We start from the raw sequence: 24,296 nt of genomic DNA on the forward strand, positions 1-24,296 counted from the left end.
GATGTTGTGAAACTTGAAAGGGTTCAGAAAAGATTTACAAGGATGTTGGCAGGGTTGGAGGATTTGAGCTATGGGGAGAGGCTGAACAGGTTGGGGCTGTTTTTCCTGGAACGTCGGAGGCTGAGGGGTGACCTTATGGAGGTTTACAAAATTATGAGGGGCATGGATAGGGTAAATAGGCAAAATCTTTTCCCTGGGGTCGGGGAGTCCAGAACTAGAGGGCATAGGTTTAGGGAGAGAGGAGAAATATATAAAAGAGACCCAAGGGACAACGTTTTCATGCAGAAGGTGGTACTGGTATGGAATGAGCAGCCAGAGGAAGTGGTGGAGGCTGGTACAATTGCTACATTGAAGAGGCATTTGGATGGGTATATGAATAGGAAAGGGTTTGGAGGGATATGGGCTGGGTGCTGGCAAGTGGGACTAGATTGGGTTGGGATATCTGGTCTGCATAGATGGGTTGGACCGAAAGGTCTGTTTCCATGCTGTACATCTCTATGTCTCTATGACTCTAATATTGTTGGGAGGCTGTGTTTCTAAAGTAGACAGAACCAAAAATAGCTTTAAGTTTGGTTTTTAACTCCATGTTGTGCTAACATGTTACAAAACAATTTTAGTTGATTTAAAAAAGTAAACTTATAATTTTACAGCAGATAGAGGTCCTTCGATCCATCATTTTCACATGCATCCTCAAGCACCTATGTATTCTCATTCCATTTTCCGGGACTTGGCTTACCTTATGAAAGATTGAAAAAATTGAGCATGTACTCATTGGAATTTAGAAGATAGGTGATCTTACTGTAATATACAAGATACTGAATGGACAAGATATGTAGATACTATCGATGGATGTTTTTCCTTGTCGAGTATTCCAGAAATAGAGGGCAATTTAGGAACAATACAGCTTGCTCTTAAAATGGAGGAAAAATATTTTGAGGGTCATTTGTGTGTGGAATTGTCTTCATATTACTAGCCAGCGTTCTCTCTATTATCTGTATCTATTACCTTTTTAGTCATTTTTTGCTGGTTCTTAAAGTATATTCAAGCCTTTGACCAACCATTAGTTTTTGCAGATTTGTATAGTTTTTCTTCCTGTCACCTGCCACTTCAACACACCTTGGCCAACATCTCTGCCTCAGGCTTGCTGCTGTACTCCAGCGAAGCTTAGCGTAAGCTGGAAGAACACCATCTCATTTTCAACTTGGGGATGCTGCAGCCTTCCAGACTTGATATTGAGTTCAATAATTTTAGGGCCTGAATTAAAAGCCATTGATTCTCCCAAGCTGACCTTTACCCATTCTTTTGTCTGCTCAATTATTTTATTCTGTCTCTGGACTTCATCTCCATCTATCGTTTACTCCTTCCACACTCCCCCCCCCCACCCCATTTTCAACACATACACCAACTTTTCCCTAGCTAATATTAGTTCTGAAAAAGGATCACTGGACCCAAAACATTAACTTTGCTTTCTCTCCACAGATGCTGCCAAACCTGCTCATTTTTCCAGCAATTTCTGTTTTTGTCTCCTACACGCATCTTTGAGCCATGCATTCATCTCTTTAATCTTATTTACTCCATGCCAATTTGCTCATGGCTCAGGTAATAATCCAGAGATTATTTTGAAGGCTTTGCTTTTTATTTTACCTTGCTTATATTCCCCAAGCTCATTCCTGGTTATGTCATTACGTCAATAACAATTCGGTCCTCCACCTCCCACTGCAGGCTCCTCTCCAATTCACAGTAGATGTCCTGAACCCTGGTACCACAATCAACATTGCCTTCAGGACTCTCATTCTTGGCTACAAAGCACCATACCTTTCTCCCTGAATATATTGCTCCTTACCATAAACTACATTCCCTATTAACTTCATCCCCTGTCATAATACCATGGTTCAAGAACCTTGAACAGCTTGTTAAACACTTGCAAGAGTTGATGCTCCTCCATTTCTATCTTCACAGTGTCCGTACCTGTCTGACTCTCAGTCACACCCTCCTGTTCTTGACTAAAGATGACATCAGGACAACTGGTGGTACTATCTCTGGAACTAAGCATTCAGATAGTTTCTCCCTTCCCTGAAGAAGTGTCTGAAGTTCAGCCTCCAGCTTGTCAACTCCGAGACAAAGTTTCTTAAGCTGAAGAAACTTACTCTAAATTAGATTGCTGTGAATCACACTAATGTCCACAAACTTTCATATATTTACAGCTGCAGTACTACATCACCTGCTCTACCATCTTCACTGCATTTAATTTAGCTAAGTTTAGATAATAACACTCAATGATTATCTGCAGTTACATCAAGTGCCTTATTTAGTTCAGCTATAAATTTAAAACATACTTATACCTTGTCCAGTAACAATTCAAACTACTGGTTCACTTTACCAAACAAAAAAGTATAACTCACCATTTACTCATTTATCTGCCCAAGTGATTCATGCTTCCAGGCTTCAGCTCTCACATCCTGTTGCTGGCCTCTGGTTCCCTCTCTAGGCTTACTCTATTTGTGTAACGCAACAGCATTCTCTTCCTCACTGCACCAAGATTACACTCGGTATCTGGCTGAACTTACGACAAGCTGCTTTCTTCATGATTGCATGGTATGTCAGAGGTCTTTAAGTTAATTAAATGATCTGAAATTTTGGATATGGCAAAAATATTTCCATTTGTGGGCAAGACCAGAACTAGCGATCTTGGTATTAAGATGATGATTAATGATCTATCAGGAAATTCAGGAGAAACATCTTTATCCAGAGACTGGGTTGAACGTGGAACCTGCTACTGCAAGGATTGGTTAAAAAGAATAACACAGATATATTCAGGTAGGTGCAGGGGAGAAAGGAGCAGAAGGAAATCTCGGAGTTCAGGTGGAAGGGATGAAGAAGATCACGTTGCAGAAACACCAGCATGGGATTGATGGGATGAATGGCCTGTTTGTATTACAACTATCTGGTAAACACTGATCACATTCTGGCTCATTATGAAAAAAAATTGTAAAAATGTTATTCGGTTTGCAATCACCAGTAATATCACAACTGAAAAACAGTGAAGTGAATTTCTACGGCTAACAAGGAACATAGAAAAAAATAGTCCTTGTGTTCTTTGGCACGATTATTTATTTCAATGTTACTGGTTTTATTACGTACTTCAAAATATTCCAAATGACAATACCATGGTATACATCATTCAAGTGGTCCTAAAAATCAAGATACTAATGAACAGCAAATGAAAGACAAATAGACATTTTAATCATTTATTTTATATGGTTGTTGTTATTAGCACACATTAAGTGTTACTTTGATTTAACACTCCATTTTGGCAAGTAAAGTTTTAACAATGGCAGAGTATGGTCTGCATCTCAAGACTGTTATAATTTAATACAATAAAGTTAATCCACCCAAAGTGAAGTATGACATTGCAGGGCAATGAAAAAAACACCTGTAACTTAATGATAAATTATGACTGATATATTTTGAAGTATATGTACTAATACAAGGTTTAGTAATTTTAAGGTATTTACTTAACAGAATCCAGCATAACAGTTTCATGTTACAGTGCGTTACAGGTGTAAAATCATAATCAAAACTGGTGGCATGTCACTAGAAAATGACAAAACATGTTTAAGACATCAGCCTTTTTTAAATTTCCTCTCCCTTTTCTGTCAACTCCCTTTTCATTCATCCCAGCATAGATAGCCCAACCATGATGGAGATTTTTCCATCCCATGTTTTTGCAGAGTGAACTGAACACAAATAAGTAATAGACTTTAAAAGTGCATCATGCCAATTATTCCAATCTGAATTACACACAGTACAATTACAATTTCGCACTACCCAATTCTAAAAAATAAGCAGTAACAGATATACATGTATGTTACCTACCTTCCTTTCATAGCCTAGAATATCACCCACCTTATCCCCACAAAAAATGATTTGTCACCTGGCTTCTTGAATTTCAAGGGAATTCCCAGTACAGCTTGCATTTGGATAATGTTTAATAATCTTATATAAAATATTCACAGCTGCAGTTGACTTGCCATAATTGCTGCTCATCTCTTGCACTTTACATCCCCCACATATGCCAGTCATTGCATAATAGCTACATTTTAACAATACCCTGTACTAACCTGAGAACTCAATTCAACACAAACAATAGCACATTTAAAATCAATTGAAAAGGAAAGCATGCAGATAATTAGAACAAATACTAACCTTTTCCTAATGATCACTGCAATAGCTGACAACATAAATATGTAAAGAAATTATTAAGCAACTTAAAGAATACATAATGGACTAAGAAAACACAATGAATGAGAAAACATATGTATGCAATGCAAAGGATTCAAATACTTCATGCTTTATGTAAGATCTTAAAAACTAGGTGGATTTATAATTCCTACTTTTATTAAAACATATCCAATCTTCTTTCTTACATAAGGATAACAGACAATGGACTTATGAAATATTTTTCACAATGGCAACTTATTTGTTTTTCTGTTTACATTTCCCGCTGTGTTCTTTCCCTTTCTCAAACTCTGCAATCTGATTGAATATTTCCAGCAGATTTTGTGGCATATTTTTCACTGCCTTTCCTGGAGTAGAATTATGATTAACAGTATTAACATTGGAATTCTCCCTTTTGTTATCCCTGTAATGTCTACTTTCACTTGCACCTTTCCAGTCTTTGTAGCTAGTTCCACCTTCATGTACATAGTCCTGTCTATCATCTCCACTTGTTCCAAAATCATGTCTTTTATCTTTACTTTTAGAATTACTTAACCAGGAATTGTTCCTTTCATGGTGGTTGTCAGCTGACAAATGTGAATATTCTAACCCTGAACATCCACAATCATTCCTATTGTTTTTATCATACGTTTTCCTCCCATATTCATTTCCAAACTCACCTTGTTGAACCCATTTCCCAAGTTTGTCTTGCTCATTTGATATTTTTTCACACAATTCTCTGCCTTTATCTGTTTTGTGCCATTTATCATATTGGCTACAACTATCATGAGTTTGTGAACGATATAAAGAATCTCTGCTTTCTTCAGACCTACCTCCAAGATGATCTAAAACTTCAATTGATGATGAAGAAATTGAACAGCACCTTCTTTTCTCCATGAAGTCTGAACAGTGGTCTACTGACCTGTCATTTTGCTCCAGCAACTTTGCCACTTCCTGTTTCTGATTCAGAAAGGAAGCTGAAGTGTCAGCTGGAGGAGTATACCATTCCTTCTTATTGCTATAAGAATGATGAATTTTCTCATCACATGAACTCTTACTTAAGTGCCTCTTCAGACTGCGTGAGGAATCCGAACATTTTCTTGGTCGCTTCTTTGTTGATCTGTGTTTCCTAAAACGTTCAGGTGAGGATGAAGAAGCAGACCAAGAAGATTCTGATGAATTATTTGAAGATGAAGAAGTTGACCTTTTTCTTCTTTTCTTCATTCTTGAAAGAAATATACAGGTTATAAAATTGCTGTCTTTAAAATGCAATGTTAAGATCAAGATTAATTTTCATTCAATATATGTTACTGTTTCAAAGATAGAAAATACTTTCATTAGATAAAAGAAAGTAGTATTTAAAAAAAGTAGCTGCTACTAAACTGAGATGATGTTCACCAAACAAGTTGGACTTTCGAAGAATTGTATCATTTCTGTAATGCGGAACCATGTAAGATAGACTTCAAGATGGGCAAGACCTGGTTAAAAAAGAGTCACCTCCAACAAATCTGAAAGCCAAGCCACCATCGGTAAAATTGATAATTCTACAATTATTCAACGTATCGTGATATACAGGAAATAATCAACATAATTTCATTTCTGGGATACAGAAAACAAAGAAGATTCACTAGTCCCCCAAAAAAGGAGAAAGATATCCAATTTTGTTCATTTCCTGCAAGATCAAATATGCACGAAGGACAGAAAATATATTGTAAAGCTGGTTTGAAAAAAAAGTCTAGGATACTGCAGTCTGGAGCTAAATAGGTTTAGAAACACAAAGAATAGGTTAAGAGACAGAAGAACAAACAGCAAACTGAATTATTCCGATTTCCCTCCTTCTAAACTAAACTTGTAGAAGCACTTTGGAATTCAAATTCTTGGAAGACGACCAAACAAAGGTTTAAGAATTTCTGAACTACAGCAGTATCTGCTCCAACACCCAATCTTTTCATTGCAGCCATGTGGTCACTTCTGTAAATATTTATAATTTAACCCCACAAAATACATCTACCAGTTATCGCAATTATCTGAGTTACTAAATTGAAATTGAAATGTTGGTATTTTGTAGATTTTAAACCCCACCTTTACTGATCCAGCAAGGTGACAGTTTACCTCAATTTCCCGCATGGCATCACACAACTGCACTTCTGGTCTGTTGAGAAAATTACCTCTTTTCTTCTTTTAACAGCTTACGCAATTTCTCTGCACTTGACACCTCGACTTTTTTCTCTTCTCTAGTTTCCTTTTCTTTCTTTTCAATTGATTTCTTTTATACACAGACATCAGGAAATTACGGCAAAAATTACATTGCGTTTTCAGTCAGCAACACCATTGATCACGTTTTTATCCAGAAAACCATGTGGCATGAGCAATTTTAAAAGATTAAAAAAAGTTTATCATGTTTAGAATCAAAAAACAAATGCATGTTGTGTAAAATTTGGTTACGTTTTGTCAATAATCGGGAACACAAGAAATGGTAAAAAGATGATTGATTTCAATTAAAGTGGTGGCAATATCAGAAAAAAATTAAATTAGAAGGCAGAGAGATCAGGACAAATCGTGGATAAGGAGACAGCAGTATGTCAGGATTATTTTTCAACAGAAAAAAAACAAAACAGCATATTAGCATGTATAGCCAAAACAGAAACATAGAGACGACCAATTTGGTAAATCCAAAAGAAACGGAAATAATAAACACAAGGTTGGAATAACAAAATTTAATTAAAATAGCAAAGCAACAGAATTATTGGATATTCACAAATTTAGTTAAGACCAATTCAAACAAAGGTTTTGTACAATTTATCAAAAGATATGTTTTTTTTGAAACCGTCAAAGTCACCATGCATTACCAGTTGTTCCCCAATGACCAAAGTACAAACCAGGATTGTGCAACAGAATCCAGTTCAGATCAGGTGTGGTATGTAATGAATTTCAGCAGCCGAGGCCCCAAAAAGGAGATGCATATAAAAACAAAACAAGAAAGAAAAAAAAGTCAGTAATGCAAGAAATTTCTTACTGAGCATATAGTAAACAGAAAGCAGGTCATATAAAATAAAAGTGCTATTCAGCTATAACCGCCAATAATGTTCACAGAAATGCTGACAATAGTGCAAACTATAGTATTCAGTTTATGTTCTTTGATTTCATTGAAATTAAATACTTTTTAAAAATCATGCACATTAAACGTAATATTCAAGAGGAGGAAGTTATGTGCAAGTAGCAATACAGAGGCCTCACAACATTCAAGGAACAGTAGCATACCAATCTTGAAACTAATTGTTAACAAACAAAAACTAGAAATACAATTTTGAAAAGGGAATTTTTAAATAGATCATTTCACAATTTTGCAAGATACTTGTACTTTAAGAAATATGATGTGTATCTATAACGGCACAGGCATTAAATTGGAAATTCTACAACATGAGATCTCAATTTTATAAACCTGACTGGTTCAGCCTTCAATTAACTTCTGAAAAAAAATACATTCAATAGATTTTTAGATGCATTCAAGATGAAAACTTGTGAATTTCAAGACAAAGTATAAAACCTGCTTTAATGCGAGATGTTGAGTAATTCTTAAACTAATCTGAACTCTGGCATAGATTATATTAATCATAATTGATCACACTTCTCCCAAAGTAAAATACCACTTTTTCGATTTCTTTCAGTTAGTCCACCTCATTCTACCAAGAGTAAGTAGGCATTTCAGACTCAGGCCATGCATTTTACCCAATGACCAGGGTTAATTTTCACCACTTGTGAAACAGCAACCCAAATTTTATAAAGGTCAGGATTGTCAATTTCGAAACCAATAGCTGGGTGATACAAACTACTTTTCAGCAACACTAGCAAATCTGTAGCTCACAAGAGAAACAATGGAGCTGCAAAAAAAAAAAATCTCTCCTAGAAAATAAAGTTAATTTTTCATAAATCTTAAAATAATTGCTGTATAGATAATTAATTATGAAATATTAAGTTAATGGCACTTAAAATATTCTTAAATGCCATTAAAGTATTAATTTGTGATAAACTGCATCTACATTATTTGGTTTTATGGTTTTAACCAAAAACATGTTGTTTGTTGTAGTATACCACAAAATAACGGCAAAGTTTTCTATATAAAAAAGGAAATAGTGCTAATCTCTGTAATCAATAAATTTCACCTTTTCCAGAGATTTGTTAGGAACATGTCTAGGTCAGAATATTCTCAACCAAATTTCTGCTGAATCACATAAATCCTCAAGTTGTAAAAAGAAAATGTTGTATGGATAAGGGAAGGAAATAGAAATCATTCATTTCTGACTAAATAGCAGTTATTTCGTTTCATGAATATTAGTTTGATTTGTGCCAATGGTTATCACTGATTGAGACAGTAGGGAAAAGACCACTACTCTGAAGAGGAAACCCCAGAGAAACTTTGAAAACAAACATGAAGAAAACATTTGATCACAATCCCGAACAAAGGAAGCACACAGGAACAAAATAACAAATATCGATTTTAAGAAAGAAAAAGGAAGTGCTGAACAAAGATTAAGAAAATCACCAAGGTATCTAGTCTGTTAAATAGTTATTTTAAGATTATAACATAAAATCATGTCCTTTAAATTGAAAAAAAAAATGCCCCCAAATGAGGCAGAGTATTTCAGAAAACTTTAACGCAGTCTCCACAGTTTGACATCTGACTTTAAAGATTGGGGCCTTGCATTAAAGAGTCATTATATAGCAATCCGAACATCACTTTAAAAAGAAAACCCCAACCAAAGCTTATTTTGAAAAACTGCTCAACAACAATATTAACAGACATTGTACCATGTTCCTATATCATTAAGTGAAAACTCACCACCACAAATGGCCCAAGAGGAAGTCTGGAATTCACCAGTGTGGTGGGTATTGGCCGATCAGTACTTATTACCAGCACATGAGCACATCGCCCATGTATGTGTATCACTTCTTCTAGTTAATAAGGAATATCCTGTAGTTTACTCGTGTACGAGTGAGGCAAAAATCAATAGCAAAATTGTTTTCATACTGAACCTAGTAAATCACCTGCATGTGCTTTCTTAATTTCTGTAAAGCTTCCTCTGCCTCACCAAAAGTCTGATCCAGCTTCAAAGCTTTTTTATAGCAATTTTCAGCATTTGCCAGCATTTCTTCTTCTTCTAATCTGTTGAAAGATTATTTTAAGAGCCATCAGAAGTGATCACATTCAAATTCTTTCCTGAGCACAAAATGTTAGTAAACACTGATGTATTTAGAGTGGTATTGTGCAGGTAAAGATGCAGAATAAAGTTCTCAAAATGTTAAACTGTTTCGCTAACCACAGATACAGTCAGAAATGAGTTCCTCCAGCATTCCCTATTTGATGTAAATATAGTTAGTTTGACCGCTTGCTGTGCATCTGCATTCTGTTTCTCTTCTCTCTCGACAGAAGATGGCGATGAGGCTAGGATCAAGATTTTCTTTTGCACAGGTGTTAAAGGAGGTAGGAGAGCACATTGCCAATGCCCTAACCATTCTCTTTCAGAGTTCCCCAAATTTAGGAATTATACCTCTGGATTGGAAATTTCCTCATGTCACTCCACTCTTTAAGAAAGATGACAGAGGGAAACCAAAGTATTACAGACTAGTTATTCTGACATCTGTGTTGTGTAAATTGTTGGAGTCCATCATCAAGGATAGGATAACTGATCACCTGGATTCAAGAAATGCTGAAAATAAGTGAAGTAGGCCATTTGGCCCTTTAAGCCTGCACCACCATTCAGTATAATCATGGTTTATCATACATTTTCAGTATCCCATTCCCGCTTTCTCTCCACACCCCTTGATTCCTTTAGCCACAAGTGCCACTTCCAGCTCCCTCTTGAATACATGTAACCAACTGAACCCAACAGCTCTCTGTGAGATGGAGATGTGAATTTTTGGAATGCTGAGCAAAGAAATTCTTCCTCATCTCAGTCCTGAATGGCTTACCCCTGATTCTTAGACTGTGACCCCTAGTGCTGGACTTGCCCAACATCGTGAACATTCTTTCAGGATCTAGCTTGTCCAGTTCCATCAGGATGTTATGTGTTTCTACAAGATCCCCCCCTCATTCTTCTGAATTCCAGTGAGTACGAGCTCAGTCAATCAGGCTTTTCTCATATGTCAATCTTGCTATCATGGGAATCAGTCAAGTGAACCTTCGCTGGACTCCCTCAATAGCAAGGATGTCCTTCTTCAGACTAGGAGACCAAAACTGCACACAATACTCAAGCAAGACATCCCTACTCCTATATTCAAATCCTCATGCTATGAAGGCCAGCATGGCAGTAATTTTCCTCACCACCTACAGCACCTGTCAGTGCACCACACTTTTTCCTAAACTGACACCATTCAGATAATAGTCTCCCTTCCAGTTTTGGCCACTAAAGTTGATAACCTCACATTTATCCACATTATATTGCATTTGTCAAGTATTTGCCTATTCAACCAACCTGTCCAAGTCACCCTGCAGCCTCTTAACATCCTTCTCACAGCATACAGTGTCATTTGCAAATTTAGAGATATTGCATTTAATTCTTTTGTCCAAATTGTTAATGTATACTGTCAACAGCTGGAATTCCAGCTCTGAACCCTGTGGCACCCCCATTTGTCACTGCCTGCCGTTGTGAAAATGACCTGTTTATTCTAACTCTCTGCTTCCTATCTACCAACCAGTTCTTTATCCATGAAAATGCATTACCACTGATACCATGGTCTTTAATTTTCCTGATTAATCTCATGTGGAACCTTGTCAAAAGCCTTTTGAAAGGCCTGACACACAACATCGACTGATTCTCCCTTGTCCATTCTATTGGTCACATCCTCACAAAATTCTAGAAGGTTTGTCAGGAATGATTTTCCTTTCATTAACACATGCTGACTTGGGCCGATTTGGTCACCACTTTTCAAATGCTTAGTTATTGCATCCTTAATAATTGACTCCAGCATCTTCCCCACCATCGATGTCAGGCTAACCAGCCATAATTCCCCGTTTTCTTTCTCCTTGCTTCTTTTTAAAAAGAAGGAAGAGTGGGGCTACATTGGCTACTCTCCAGTCCACTGGAACTCTTCCAGAATGCTGGAAAATGATCAATGTGTCCACTATTTCAAAGGCCATTTCCTTAAGTACTCTGGGATGCAGAGCATCAGGCCCTGGGGATTTATCAGGTTTTAATCCCATCAATTTCCTAATACCATTTCCTGACTAATAGGATTTCCAACAGTTCCTCCTTCATGCTTGACCTTCTGCCCTCTAGCATTTTGAGAAGGTTATTTGTGTCCTGTTTAGTTAAGACAAATCCAAGGTATTTTTTTTCAACTGGTCTGTAATCTCTTTGTTGTGCTTGATGAATTCACCTACATTTGTCTTCACTAGTCTTTTTCTCTTTACATATCTATGGAAGCTTTCATAGTCAGTTTTTATGTTTTATATTTTTATGTTTTCCGGAAGTTGCTTTCATATTCTAGTCTGAATTAAACCCTTTGTCCTCCTCTGCTGAATTTTGAATTTCACCCAATCCTCATGTTTACTGCTTTTTCTGGCCAACTTATATGCCTCCTATTTGGCTTTAACACGATCCCTCATTTCCCTTGTTAGCCATGATTGAGTTACCTTCCTGTTTTACTCTTAGGCCAGATGAGAATGTAAAGTTGTTGAAGTTCATCCATGTGTTCTTTAAATGTCTGCCATTACCTATCCTCCATCAACCTCTTAAGTTTCCTCGGCCAACATATTCTCAGCAATGCATGCCTCATACCAACAAAACTAGCTTTCTTTAAGTTCAGGACCCTAGTCTCAGATTTAACTGTGCCATTCTTCATATTAATGAAGAATTATATCATATTTCCCAAAGAATCTCACACTACAATGTTGCTAATTAATCCTCTCTCATTACACAATACCCAGTTGAGGATGGCTTGCTCGATATATTGGTTGAGGAAACCACCCTCATACATTCCAGGAAATCCTCCTCCGGTCAAATTACTACCAGTTTAGTTAGTCCAATCAATCTGAAGGGCAGGTTATGCCTGTCAAACCTCTAGTTTTTTTAAAAAAGGGAATGCAAAGGTGGTGGATAGAGATAGGTCAATGGATGTTGTTCATGTGGACTTCCAGAAGCTGTTGATAAAGTCCCACATAGAAGACTGCCAGCTAAGGTGAAAACCCATGGAATTGAGGATAATTTACTGACGGATAGGAAATTGGTGAGTGGCTGAAAACAGAGTTCAAATAATGGTTAAGTACTCAAATTGACAGGTGACTAGTGGTGTCCCACAGGGATCTGTATTGGGTCAATTATTCACAACATTCATTAATGACTTAGATACTGATACAATAGTAAACATTCAAATTTGGTGACAATACTAAATTGTGTAGCACTGCATTATGTTGTTGACAACATAAAGTTACAACAGGATATCATCAGATTAGGTAAATTGGAAAAGTTGTGGCAAATGGATTTTTAATACAAGTGTGACATTATCCATTTCGAACTGAAAAAGGACAGATCAGAGTTTTTTTCAAAAAGACACAAAGTTAAATATAGTGCATGTCCATCAAGATATAATGGTTCAGGTGCACAGCTCTTTAATTTGCCATGAACAGGTGCAGAAAATAGTCCAGAATGCTAATGAAATGCTAGTCTTCATATCTGAAGAGCTGGAGTATAAAGATACAGACATTATGCTGCAATTATACAAAACCCAGAAGGCTGGGGAATTTGAATCATTAGTTCAAGTGCACATTACGTTCTTGGCACAGATAGTCATTACATAAGTTTATGGTTGCATTACCAAAAACTGTGACTTTAATGAATCAGATTCCAGAGGAATCAATTTTAACCCCAAGCTGGGATCCTCTGTTGTTCCTGGTTGAGAAAAATCCAATATGCAAGTTGAAATGCTGTACTACAAATGTACAGCATTGTGCTTTCTGAAATAACTTGCAGAATAAAATACATCACGAAATATGTATGTATTCCTCAGCATTAACTGTTAATGCTGAGGAGTCCAAGAAATACTGCCCAATATGATGTTATCTCAACTTGGGTGAGAGAACAGTTCTAGATATCAAAGGAGAAGGACATACCATCTCGCTCTCCCTCTTTCTCAGTTACAATTGTTTAAGAGATGCCTGCAGCCAGCACCTGGTTCTGCCAGGACCTCCTTTGATGGATTTAATGCCACCAACTTGCTTATAGCTCTAGTCTATGGAGCTTATTAGTATTAGGTGGTAAAGGAGTAACTGCTATCAAGTCTTTGGCAGAAGCTGGAGTAACAAGTTGGTTAATGAATAATTGTAAAATAACACATTACATAACTTCAATCTGGTCAACTACATTAATACTAAGTAAGAAACAATATTATCTTAAAAGAGATAGCAAACAATTCTGTGCTTCCTGGATGTACACTACAGAAGCACTAACTTTGAACTATAACCTAGAACAACTACTTAAAGCTAACTTGCTCCTTCCAGACACAAATGCTTTACCTATCAGTGCACAGAGCTTTTCCAAAGATTTGTGAGAGTTACCCCTTTCAGGCCAATGCCTTATACAACAAATATGTTTATCATACCAATGAAACTTGTACAAAAAGGAGAAAAAAGGAATGTGATGATGGTCAAAGACAATGGAGTGAGGGGTTTGACACTGCTCTCTGCTTAAAGGAACAAGAGTCCAGAAGATGGAATGGCTTGCCTGGTGGCAGGGTTTAGGACATAAAGGAACTCACAATGAGAGGGATGGAATCTAGTTGTGCTGTCCATGTCGATACAGACATGGCATAGAAAGAGGTTCTGTATAATCTGTATGAGGAGCTAGTCACCAAATCAAAAAGCAGGACCTCAAATGGTACTAATCGTTGCATTATTACTTAAACATGAGCAAATTGTCATAGGGCAAGAAAGATCAGAGAACTGAATAGGTTTCTCACAGACTGGTGTCAGAAATGGGCTCCACTTTGTGGGTCACTGGCATCAAAACTGGGTAAAGTGGGGCTGTACTGTTGGAGACTACACAGCAATCATTCTAGTGAGCCACATAACTAAGGAAGTAGAAAGAGTTTTGAAATAAATCCTGGAGGCAAGGAATCAAAGTTGAAAAGATGTGTAACTAAAGCAGTCCATGTCCAAATGTAGCAAGACCTGGACACTACCTAGGTTTGGGTTGACAACTACCAAGTAAAATTCATGCCATACAAATGCCAGGTGTTATTGACTAGGCAAGACCACTCAAAACATTTCCTGAAGAAGGGCTTATGCCCGAAACGTCGATTCTCCTGTTCCTTGGATGCTGCCTGACCTGCTGCGCTTTTCCAGCAACACATTTTCAGCTCAAAACATTCTGAAGCAGGCAATCCAGACCATAACTTTGCAAACTGTTTCGGTAAATATACAGTGAACATTACCCGGAGTGAGGTAGCTGTCAGGTTTTAAAACAGACAAAATTAATTCACAAATTACACAATGAAACACAAAAAACAGAATAAAGAACCCCTACAGAACTCAGTCTATCCAAACTAGACTTAATTATGCTGTTCCGAATCTACACAACAGTCCCAATAAGCAAACCTCCTTTAAAACACAGTACAAACAAGGGTCAGACACTTATAGGTTGAAGTTAGAAGGGCAAAAGACAGAGTTTCCACACAGCTCACTGTTGAACTCCCAACCAGTTCTGTACTGGACTGAACCAAACTGCTGAGCTAGAGAGCTGACCACTCCCCTTGCATTCCACAGGTCACTTCTAAAACATGACCACTTTGGCCTGAAGTCTCATCTGTTTACATATAAACAAAAGGCCTCTCAAAATCCTTTTCATCTCTGTACCAAACCAGTTTGATCGAAGCCTAGCTTGATTTATTACCCCTCTGAACAAAATCAAGGACAGAGTCTCCTTGAGCCAAGGAACAGCTTCTGAAAATAAAAAGGCCTAGCTATGTGACAAAGGCAATGACTGTTTCCAACAAGAGAAAATCTAACCATCAACCTTTGACATTCTAAGGCATTACCAATCACAGAAAAACCCTCTATAAATGTCATGGTCACTCCCATTGACGAGAAACTCAACTGGATGCTCTATATAAATACTGTGTCTACAAGAACAGTTCAGAGGCTAGGAATCCAACAGGGAGGAGCTCTCCTCCTTATTCCCCAAAGCTGTCTACCTTTTATAAGGCATAAGTCAAGAGTGTAATGCAATACTCCCTGGACTTATCTGGATAATTGCAGCGCCAACAATACCCAGGAAGCAAGAGACTATCCATGCCAAAATAGCCAATTTGATTGGTACCATATCCACATTCACTCCCTTAACGTCCAATGTTCAGTGGCAACAAAGCAAACCATCTGCAAGATGCACTGTAGAAATTCACCAGTACCTTTCAAATCTACAATCACTACCATTTGGAAGGACAAGGGTAGAAGATACATGGAAACACTATCACCTTCAAGTTTCACTCTAAGCCATCCTGATTGGAACTATATAGTCATTCATTAAAAGTCACACAGTGAAAATCCTGGAACTACTGTTTTTGCTGCATTATTGGTCTACCTACAGCGTGTGGACTGCAGTGTTTCAAGGAGGCAAAGATTGCTGTGTTAATTATGGTTTAGTACAACAGAGAAGAATACCCAAGTAGTAAAAAAAAAAGGATGGAGGTTTGGATATGGAAAAGAAAAATTAAAATCAACTAGTCGGTTCCGTAGAAAAATTAAAGGCAAGAAGCCACTTGTGGGAGTCGTACACAGGTCACTTAATAGCAAACATAAAGCAGGATGGGGTTTAAACAGAGATAAAGGAAGCTTTTCACAAAGGTGCAGTGATAATCATGGGAGGTTCAAACAGAGACTTCAAAAATTAGATGTAGAAAAGTAGTACAGATGGGGAATTTAAAACAGCATATTCTGGAGCCAACCGGAAATCAAATTATTGTGAATCTGGTTTGGCACAACAAAAGAATTAACAATCTTGTCAAGAAGGTACCCGCAGGTAGCAGGATTATAATAGTTTACATTTACTTTGAGAGAGAGAAGAGCAAGCCCCAAGACTGGAATTTTAAACTTAAATAAGGCTATTATGAATGTATGAAAATGGACACAGCTAAGTGAACTCAGAAATGAGATAAAAAGATTGTCAACTGAGATGCAAAAATTTAAAGGGACATTTCTGAATACACAGAACAGATATAATCCAATGTGGAAGAAAATGTCCAAGCAGAGGACCCATCACCTATGGTTAATTAAACAGTTAAGAAATTTAAAGGTGCAGCATAAAACACTCAAAGATGGATAGTAGACTGGAAAAATTGAGACAACAGAAATAAAAAACAGCGATGACGAAAACAAGGAATTATTAGTGAATGAGAGAACATTAGCTCGAAATAGAAAAGAAAGTAAGAGTATCTATAGATATTTTAGATGATAAAGAGTTAAGAATGTGAACTTTGGTCCTATGTAAAGTGAGTTGAAAATGTGTTGCTGGAAAAGCGCAGCAGGTCAGGTAGCATCCAGGGAACAGGAGAATCGACGTTTTGGGCATAAGCCCTTCTTCAGGAATGAGGAAAGTGTGTCCAGCAGGCTAAGATAAAAGGTAGGGAGGAGGGACTTGGGGGAGGGGCGTCGGAAATGCGATAGGTGGAAAGAGGTCAAGGTGAGGGTGATAGGTCAGACTGGGGTGGGGGCGGAGAGGTCAGGAAGAAGAGGTCAGGTTCTTCCTGACCTCTCCGCCCCCACCCCAGTCTGACCTATCACCCTCACCTTCATCTCTTTCCACCTATCGCATTTCCGACGCCCCTCCCCCAAGTCCCTCCTCCCTACCTTTTATCTTACCCTGCTGGACAAACTTGAAGTCCTGACAACCCCTCAGCTCAAAGAGGTCAATGATTTGAAGTCATGACAGAGTTGGGCCGAGACCAAGTCTGATGAGTTGTGAGGCTGGATATTTTCCAATTATGAACTACATGGTTTAAAGGGTTAGGAACAGCATGATCATTCACAACACAGGGCCTTGTAAAGAGAAAGCTGTTTCATGTAAACAGAAGCCAATGGCCGGCATGATCATTCCTTATGCTCACATCTTGTCTATCAGCACAAGTTGGAGGAACCTACTATGTTTTGCTGCTCAAGTTTGTATGCCGTCAGATTTCTTGATAGAAGAGAGGAGAGTTGGAAGTTGGAACATTGCTAGGATGATTTGAGATATTAATGAGCTGCAAATGCATGAACGTAAGCTTCTCACCACACAACAGGGAGGTCCTGAACTCCTCTAGTCTGGGAGAGATTTTCTTGACATGAGGATTTGATATCTAGAATCTCAGCCGATTTAAGTCATCTCACTCACCACTCTCAGAAGGGAAAATTCTATCTCAAGATAGCAAACCTTTTAAGTTCATAGAGTAAGAGGTATACAGTACGGAAACAAACCCTTCAGTCCAATTTGTCCATGCTGACCAGATATCCTAACCTAATCTAGTCCCATTTGCCAGCACTTGGCCCATATCCCGCTAAACCCTTCCTATTCATATACCCATCCAGATGCCTTTTTAATGTTGTAATTTACCATGTTAGGATTTACAATTAGACACAAACTCATCTACACCAGTGCTTATGGACCTACTAATAGAGCATCTTGACACTATCATTACCACCAGTAAATATGGGCTTTGTATCTAGCAGAAGCCTCTAATAGAAACACGACCAATAACTCACTGTAGAACAGAAATGTTCCTTCACCCCATCACTCATACTTTGCAAATCCTGTGGAATGCATGGGAGTTAATTAGTGTCTGACCAACTGTTTCCATTAACAGGATGCCCATTATTAGGCTTTTATGTTGTGAAATATCAAAAGCTGCAACTCCTCCAGGAGAGTTTTAAACCTCAATTGAAGTTTCCTAACAACTATGACACATTAGACTTAGACTGTAATAATGCTATAAACAGTTTTGTTATTTTGAAACAATCCAAACCAATAGTTCATCTCAACTCTGTACTACAAAGAGACAGGGACAATGAAATTAAACTACGAGTGGAATGGGGAGTGAGGAGGAGTAGGGGCTGATTTTCTTTCCGGCTGAGAGAGCCTCTGAGGTCCATACATGGCAGTAGCCATCTGTAACCTGGAGTCATTGCCACAATGGCGTGTTGAGACCGATCACTGCAGGTAGAACCTCGGAATAACTGCACAAATACACAGCCTTGCCACTTTGAGGGAATGTTGGGGTGTGTGGGGATGGTGGTGAAGTAGATTTATTTATTTTTGGGAGAATAAAAACACCAGCCATCTTGGGCTTTGATGTTTAAAGTTGGTCAACATTTATTCCTCATTGCTAAAGCAGTTTCCAACCCATCTACCCATATCTTCAAACGTCACCGCCCCACATTTGGCAGAGTCTGCAGATTGCACAGTGGACCTATTAGATATCTCACAGCTCATCAAATTGGAATGGAAGCACACCATCGTCACTCTCAAGGGGCCATTAAGAAGATAGTCTAGCAAGGCTCTAAAAGCCTAAAACATGGAAGGACATTAATGTGCTATGTAGTTTTCTAAATTTTAATGTATACCAGTCATGTTTATATGGAGTCAGAAATGCGGAAATTTACTCAACTAGTTATGTAATACTGATATGGCTGCTCAGACTTGCATTTCAGCCTTAATTACTATAACATACATGGTTGACTGGCTGACTAACAGATTGGCTAGCATGTTGACTACCAACTGAATGTACAGAAAGATGGAGACCAATTATACGATTGCTCACATATCATGATCTCATCTCGCTGTCTTAAATGTAGATTGCCTTTCTGAGATCTGTGCAATAATACAATATCCTAGATTTTCCCTCTAAAGAGTAGGAAACCTGTTCTGATAAATATGTAGAAGGATGTACATTAGTACCATGTCTTTATACATTAAGATAACTCTTTGGCAGATGCACAACACAACTGGATCTAGTGGTTATACAATGATCATTCCTGAAGAAGGGCTTATGCCCGAAACGTCGATTCTCCTGTTCCCTGGATGCTGCCTGACCTGCTGCGCTTTTCCAGCAACACATTTTCCGCTCTGATCTCCAGCATCTGCAGACCTCACTTTCTCCCCTATGAAAAGTGAGCCTGACGAATTCATAATGGGAAATAAAGGATATGGCATGTGAAAGGAATAATACTTTACAACAGTTTTCATTGTAGGTAACACAGGTAATATTCCAGAAACACTTGTAAATCAGAAACTGGAAGCGATGAGTGAACTCAAAAAAATTGCAGTTTGAGGACAAAACACAATGTTCTCAAAAGGAATCAGATATAGTTCTTACAGTTAAAGGGATCAAAAGCAGGAACAAGATACTGAGTTGGATGATCGGCCATGATCATATTAACAGCACAGCAGGCTTGAAAAATTGAATAGCCTAATGCTGCTCCCAATTGATATATTTGTGTCTATGTAAATAACTACATCTTGTTAAGCAAAACCCGTTCCTGTTGGATTCTTATCTATTACCAAACTGAACCAGTCAGTCAGGTCCTTCAGATCCCAAAGGAGAAAAGCTGCAGCCTTGTGACTGATGTATCTTTCATAAGGTGACTGTGGCACAGATCTATCAAACAACATATTAAGGACAGTGCAGATTCTAGTCAGCTTGGAACAAGACTCCAAGCACAGCTTCAAGAAGGTAGCTCAAAGAGACAGTCAACAAATGAAAGAGCCAAACATTTGTTTTATTCATTAGGGATTTGCTGGCAGGCCAGCATTTATTGCCACCCCCTTAATGGTCCAGAGGGCAATTAAGAGTCAACCACATTGCTGTGGGTCTGAAGTCACATGAAGGCCAAACCAGGTAAGAATGGCAGTTTCCCTCCTTCAAGGGCATTAGTGAACTAGATAGGTTTTTCTGACTATCAGCTATGGATTCATGGTTATCATTAGATTCTTAATTCCAGATTTCTATTGAACTCAAATTCCATGTTAGGATTCAAACATTGGTCCCCAGAACTTGTTCTAGGTCTTTGGAATAACAGTCCAGTGATAATATCACTAGGCCATCACCTCCTCACATTGGAGAAACCTATATGAGAAGGACCTGTGGCAAGATTCTACAAGAGAGAATCTATGTTGTTGGTCAAAAATATTTCAGACCTCGTAACAGATACTAAATGCAAGCTAGAAACTCCATGGAGCTGGAGCACAGGTGAGCTTCTCTCAGTATATTGCAAAGCATTTGGTTTCTATATTTTCCTACAAACTAACATGTAAATAAATAACAATTATTATTTCAAAATTAAAAAAAAATCTGCCACCACCTTAAGAAACTTATGGTACACATTGCATCTTTGAACGCTTTAGATCATGAAAAATACTGAGGAATACTAACAAAGAAGCATTTAAATGCATATTGTAACACTAAGTTCAGAGAAGGTTCACCAGGTTGATTCTGGGCTTGGAGGGCTTATTTTTGAGGACAGATGAGGAAATTGGGCCTGTACTCATTGGTGTTAAGAAGAATGGGAGCCAGCCTTATTGAAGGTTCTTACGGAACTTGACAGGGTAGATGCAAAAGACATTGTTTCCCCATGCAGGAGAACGAATACCACTGAGTGCTAGATATCATCAGTGCAAATAGCAGTTTAAGTCTCAGGGCTACCTGTACCCATTAACCCCTTATTAGATCGAGCTAAGGACCTCAGAGAGCTCAGAAGGGGCACTAAGAGTGAGGAGCATCTGAACAACAGCTACCTGTCCCAAGGCAAGAACAGAAGGCGGAGGCAAGGCTGTGTCACTTCAATGGCAGGGACACAGGGTGGGATGAAATACCTGGAAGCAACTGTGCCAGCAAGGGGAGAAAGGGGGGGAACATCTGAAAAGAGGCAGGAAAAGCTCATGTATACAAACAGACCACAGAAGAGAAAGTCTGTTACAAATGACATCAAAGTGAAACTGGCAACAGATTATATTGACACATTTTATCAATGTGTTGAAGAAAAACGTCAGCTGAGTTACCATTAGAAAGGAATACTGCAACAAAATCATTTACTTGAACTGTTCTATCATCATTATGTCAGAGTTTCAGTGACCAACAAATGGTCTGAGAAGAAATTAGTCTCTTTGCTAATTATTCAAATCAAAATTATCTTAACTATGCAAAAAGCTAAATACAAATGTTAACATTGTCCACTGCCAACTATCATAAATTTAAAAACATCCATTTATAATGGAAACTGCCAGAGAAATTTGTTTCATTTTAATTATACTTGCCAGTCATGGTGCACTTGGAACATATAGTTTCTTAAAAACATAGCTACCATGTACTCAGGGTCCACCACAGAAAAGCTCCAAAGCGGAAATTAATTCCACTTCTAGATTTGTAAAACTAGCTGATTTACTTAACTCTAAAGCATATAAAATTGAAGCAATAAACTTTTAAAATTGCACGATGTTTAAAATGGAAACATCTTTTTTATTTCACAACATGTGAATTTACTTCCCATCTTAACTGCCCCTGAACAGATTGGTTTCCTGGGCCATTTCAGAGGGTAGTTAAGAGTCAACTATACTGTCACATGTAGGTCAGACCAGGTGAAAATGGCAGATTTCCTTCCCTAAAGGACATTGTGAATCAGATTTTATTTTTATGACGATCGGCAAATGCTTGGTGATCACTAACAGACTAGCTTTTTAATTCCAAAATGTACGCATTGAATTCAAATTACGCCAGTTGTCATGGTGGAACATTAGCTTGCATCCTAAGAATATTAGTCCAGTGCTTTTATCACTATACCACCGTCTCATTTTAAATCCATGCTGCAGTCAAATTAATCCTTCCAGCCGTATAGACTGATTCGCAGAGAAACCTACTCTAGATTTTGACTTCTTAAGTATAATGCCACGAGAAATTAACTGGTATGTTTTGTTTTATTCAAAGTATTCTCACTTACTGGCCTCCTCTTTCCACCAGAGTTTGACAGAGATATTTCTTTGCATTCCTGTGTGCTGGGCACGTCTCCAAAGCCATGTCAAAGTCAGAAATAGCTTTGTTTAGACTTCCTTTTGTTGCATAACTAAAATAAAATGGCAAAGAAATGTTAACAAAATACAGTTTAATGGTTATTACTGAGTAAATTATTGACTATTCTCACATTGCTAACATTGTTTTTTTTAAGAAAAGCAGAGTCTCTACGTTTTTGGACCTTCCAATTAACATTAGTGAGACAGCATCAATTTCTCCTGGCTAGAGTTTTAATCAAAGCTATTTCGCCAAATGACAAAATCCTAACACCAAAGGCGGCACGGTGGCTCAGTGATGAGCACTGCTGCCTCATCAGCACCAGAGACCCGGATTTGATTCCAGTCTTGGGGTGACTGTGCATGGAGTTTGCATGTTTTCTGTGTCCATGTGGGTTTCCATCCGGTGCCACAGTTTCCTCCCACAGTTCAAAGGTGTGTAGGTTAGGTATATTGGCCAAGCTAAATGTGGGGTAAGTCACGGTAAATGTGGGGTTGCAGAGATAGAGTCGGGGGGGTTTCTGGGTGGGATGCTCTTCAGAGGATCTGTGCAGACTTGATGGGCTAAATGGCCTCATTCTGCACTGTAGAGATTCTGTGATAGTTTGATATTATGCATGATATTATACACACCACGCATAAATCAAATTTATTCTGGAGAGATTGTAAACATTGTGAGGGAAATTCCAAGGTTATTCACAGCAAGATATGTTTTCACGTCACAGATAGAAATATTAGAAACAAGCTATGAGAAAAATTATAATAGTTTCTCTTTCTTACTTCTACCCTGCCTTAGCTAGGCAAGGAAGTACATCTTCCAGTAACAATACAATACTACTTTTAGACTGCCATTGAAGTAAAAACATGGGCAGCAGTGCCAACAGACTGAATGGTGAAATCATCTCAGCTGACCCAAATTTCATTTCTACTTATGTACATACTTCAAACAAAGTAATTAGATAGCAAATAAAAGCAGAAATCCGGCCCAGTTAAAGCAGAGGCATCATTTCTAACTGCAAAATTCCCACTTGTCACTCTGACCAAGACTAGCTGACGTAAGACAGACGACTGATTAAATATGGTACTTTTATGATCTGTATGGTTTGGCACAACACTACATGGTACGTTTATTCTTTGAACCACCAAAAGGATCTATATGTGATGACTCCTAACCAAAAAAAACTGGACAATATTAATGTTAGTACAGACAAACTAATGTTACTGTAGTAGCGTACAGCCTATCACAAACTTACAGAGCACCACGAGCCACAAGAGCTTCAACATTATTACTGTCAATTTCTAGGGCTTTGTTGTACTCATTCATGGCATCAACATGGTGTCCCGCTTTAAAATGGTCCACCCCAGTCTTGACACTATAGGGAAAGAAGGACAAACCTAAGTCAGTAGGGAATCAAATATTTATTATTTCCACAAACCATTTCACATAATTCAATTAACTTGAAACCAATGATGCTAATGCATTTTATGGGCATTTTGAATATCTACATGAATACTAATTCTAAATATCAGAACAACAGTTCTGGCATAAGCACTAACTAGTAATTTTCTTACTGTCAATTTCAAAAGCATGCAAGTTTGTGCAGTGCTGCAATTGTTTCTGGAATGTATGTCATCACCAAGTAAATGGTCAACTACCCTTAAAAGATGCTAAATAGTTTGTAAATAATTGTACTGGCAGGAGTCAAATAATACTTATTTGTCATTTTTCAAAATGACAACTTCACATTGCACAGCTCGTAAATCACTCAAGTTTAGATGTGGATGTGTCGATGTTGGACTGGGGTGCACAAGATCATTCAGCCTCCGATCTTCAGGTAAGCATCCTCCAAGTTGGTCTTCAAGATACGCAACAATGCAGAATTGCCAAGCAGAAACTGATAGCTAAGTTCCGTATGCACAAAGATGGAGTGAACTGTGATCTTGGGTTCATGTCACACTACATTTGACCCCACCATAGTGTTCTGTAAAATCTTCCTTACTGTCCTGTTTTGACATCATTAGCTTTATAACTTGTTCTGATCTCTCTATCTTAAT

The 24,296-nt window shown here is 38.0% G+C and overlaps 1 protein-coding gene and 1 long non-coding RNA gene across 4 annotated transcripts in view; both read right to left on the reverse strand.

Annotated features, from left to right (window-relative positions):
• Positions 1-1,348, reverse strand: part of LOC122556014 — a 39,555-nt gene extending 38,207 nt beyond the window's left edge. Inside the window, exon 1 of the long non-coding RNA XR_006313434.1 lies at positions 649-1,348. This is a non-coding gene — a long non-coding RNA (uncharacterized LOC122556014). The remainder of the gene's footprint in view (positions 1-648) is intronic.
• A 1,491-nt stretch (positions 1,349-2,839) lies between these two features.
• Positions 2,840-24,296, reverse strand: part of ttc14 (tetratricopeptide repeat domain 14) — a 62,063-nt gene continuing 40,606 nt past the window's right edge. For 2 of the 3 annotated variants that reach the window (XM_043702365.1, XM_043702366.1), the window contains 5 exons: positions 23,495-23,614; positions 22,175-22,297; positions 9,265-9,382; positions 6,387-6,484; positions 2,841-5,443 (listed from right to left, as the gene is read on the reverse strand). In XM_043702365.1, coding sequence (XP_043558300.1) covers positions 4,477-5,443; positions 6,387-6,484; positions 9,265-9,382; positions 22,175-22,297; positions 23,495-23,614 — 1,426 coding nt within the window. In that variant the 3' untranslated portion in view covers positions 2,841-4,476. Of the gene's footprint in view, positions 5,444-6,386; positions 6,485-9,264; positions 9,383-22,174; positions 22,298-23,494; positions 23,615-24,296 lie in introns of all 3 variants that reach the window. The other variant, XM_043702367.1, reaches the window with a different exon arrangement.

Source organism: Chiloscyllium plagiosum, chromosome 13 (genome assembly GCF_004010195.1).
Source record: "Chiloscyllium plagiosum isolate BGI_BamShark_2017 chromosome 13, ASM401019v2, whole genome shotgun sequence".
NCBI lineage: Eukaryota > Metazoa > Chordata > Chondrichthyes > Orectolobiformes > Hemiscylliidae > Chiloscyllium > Chiloscyllium plagiosum.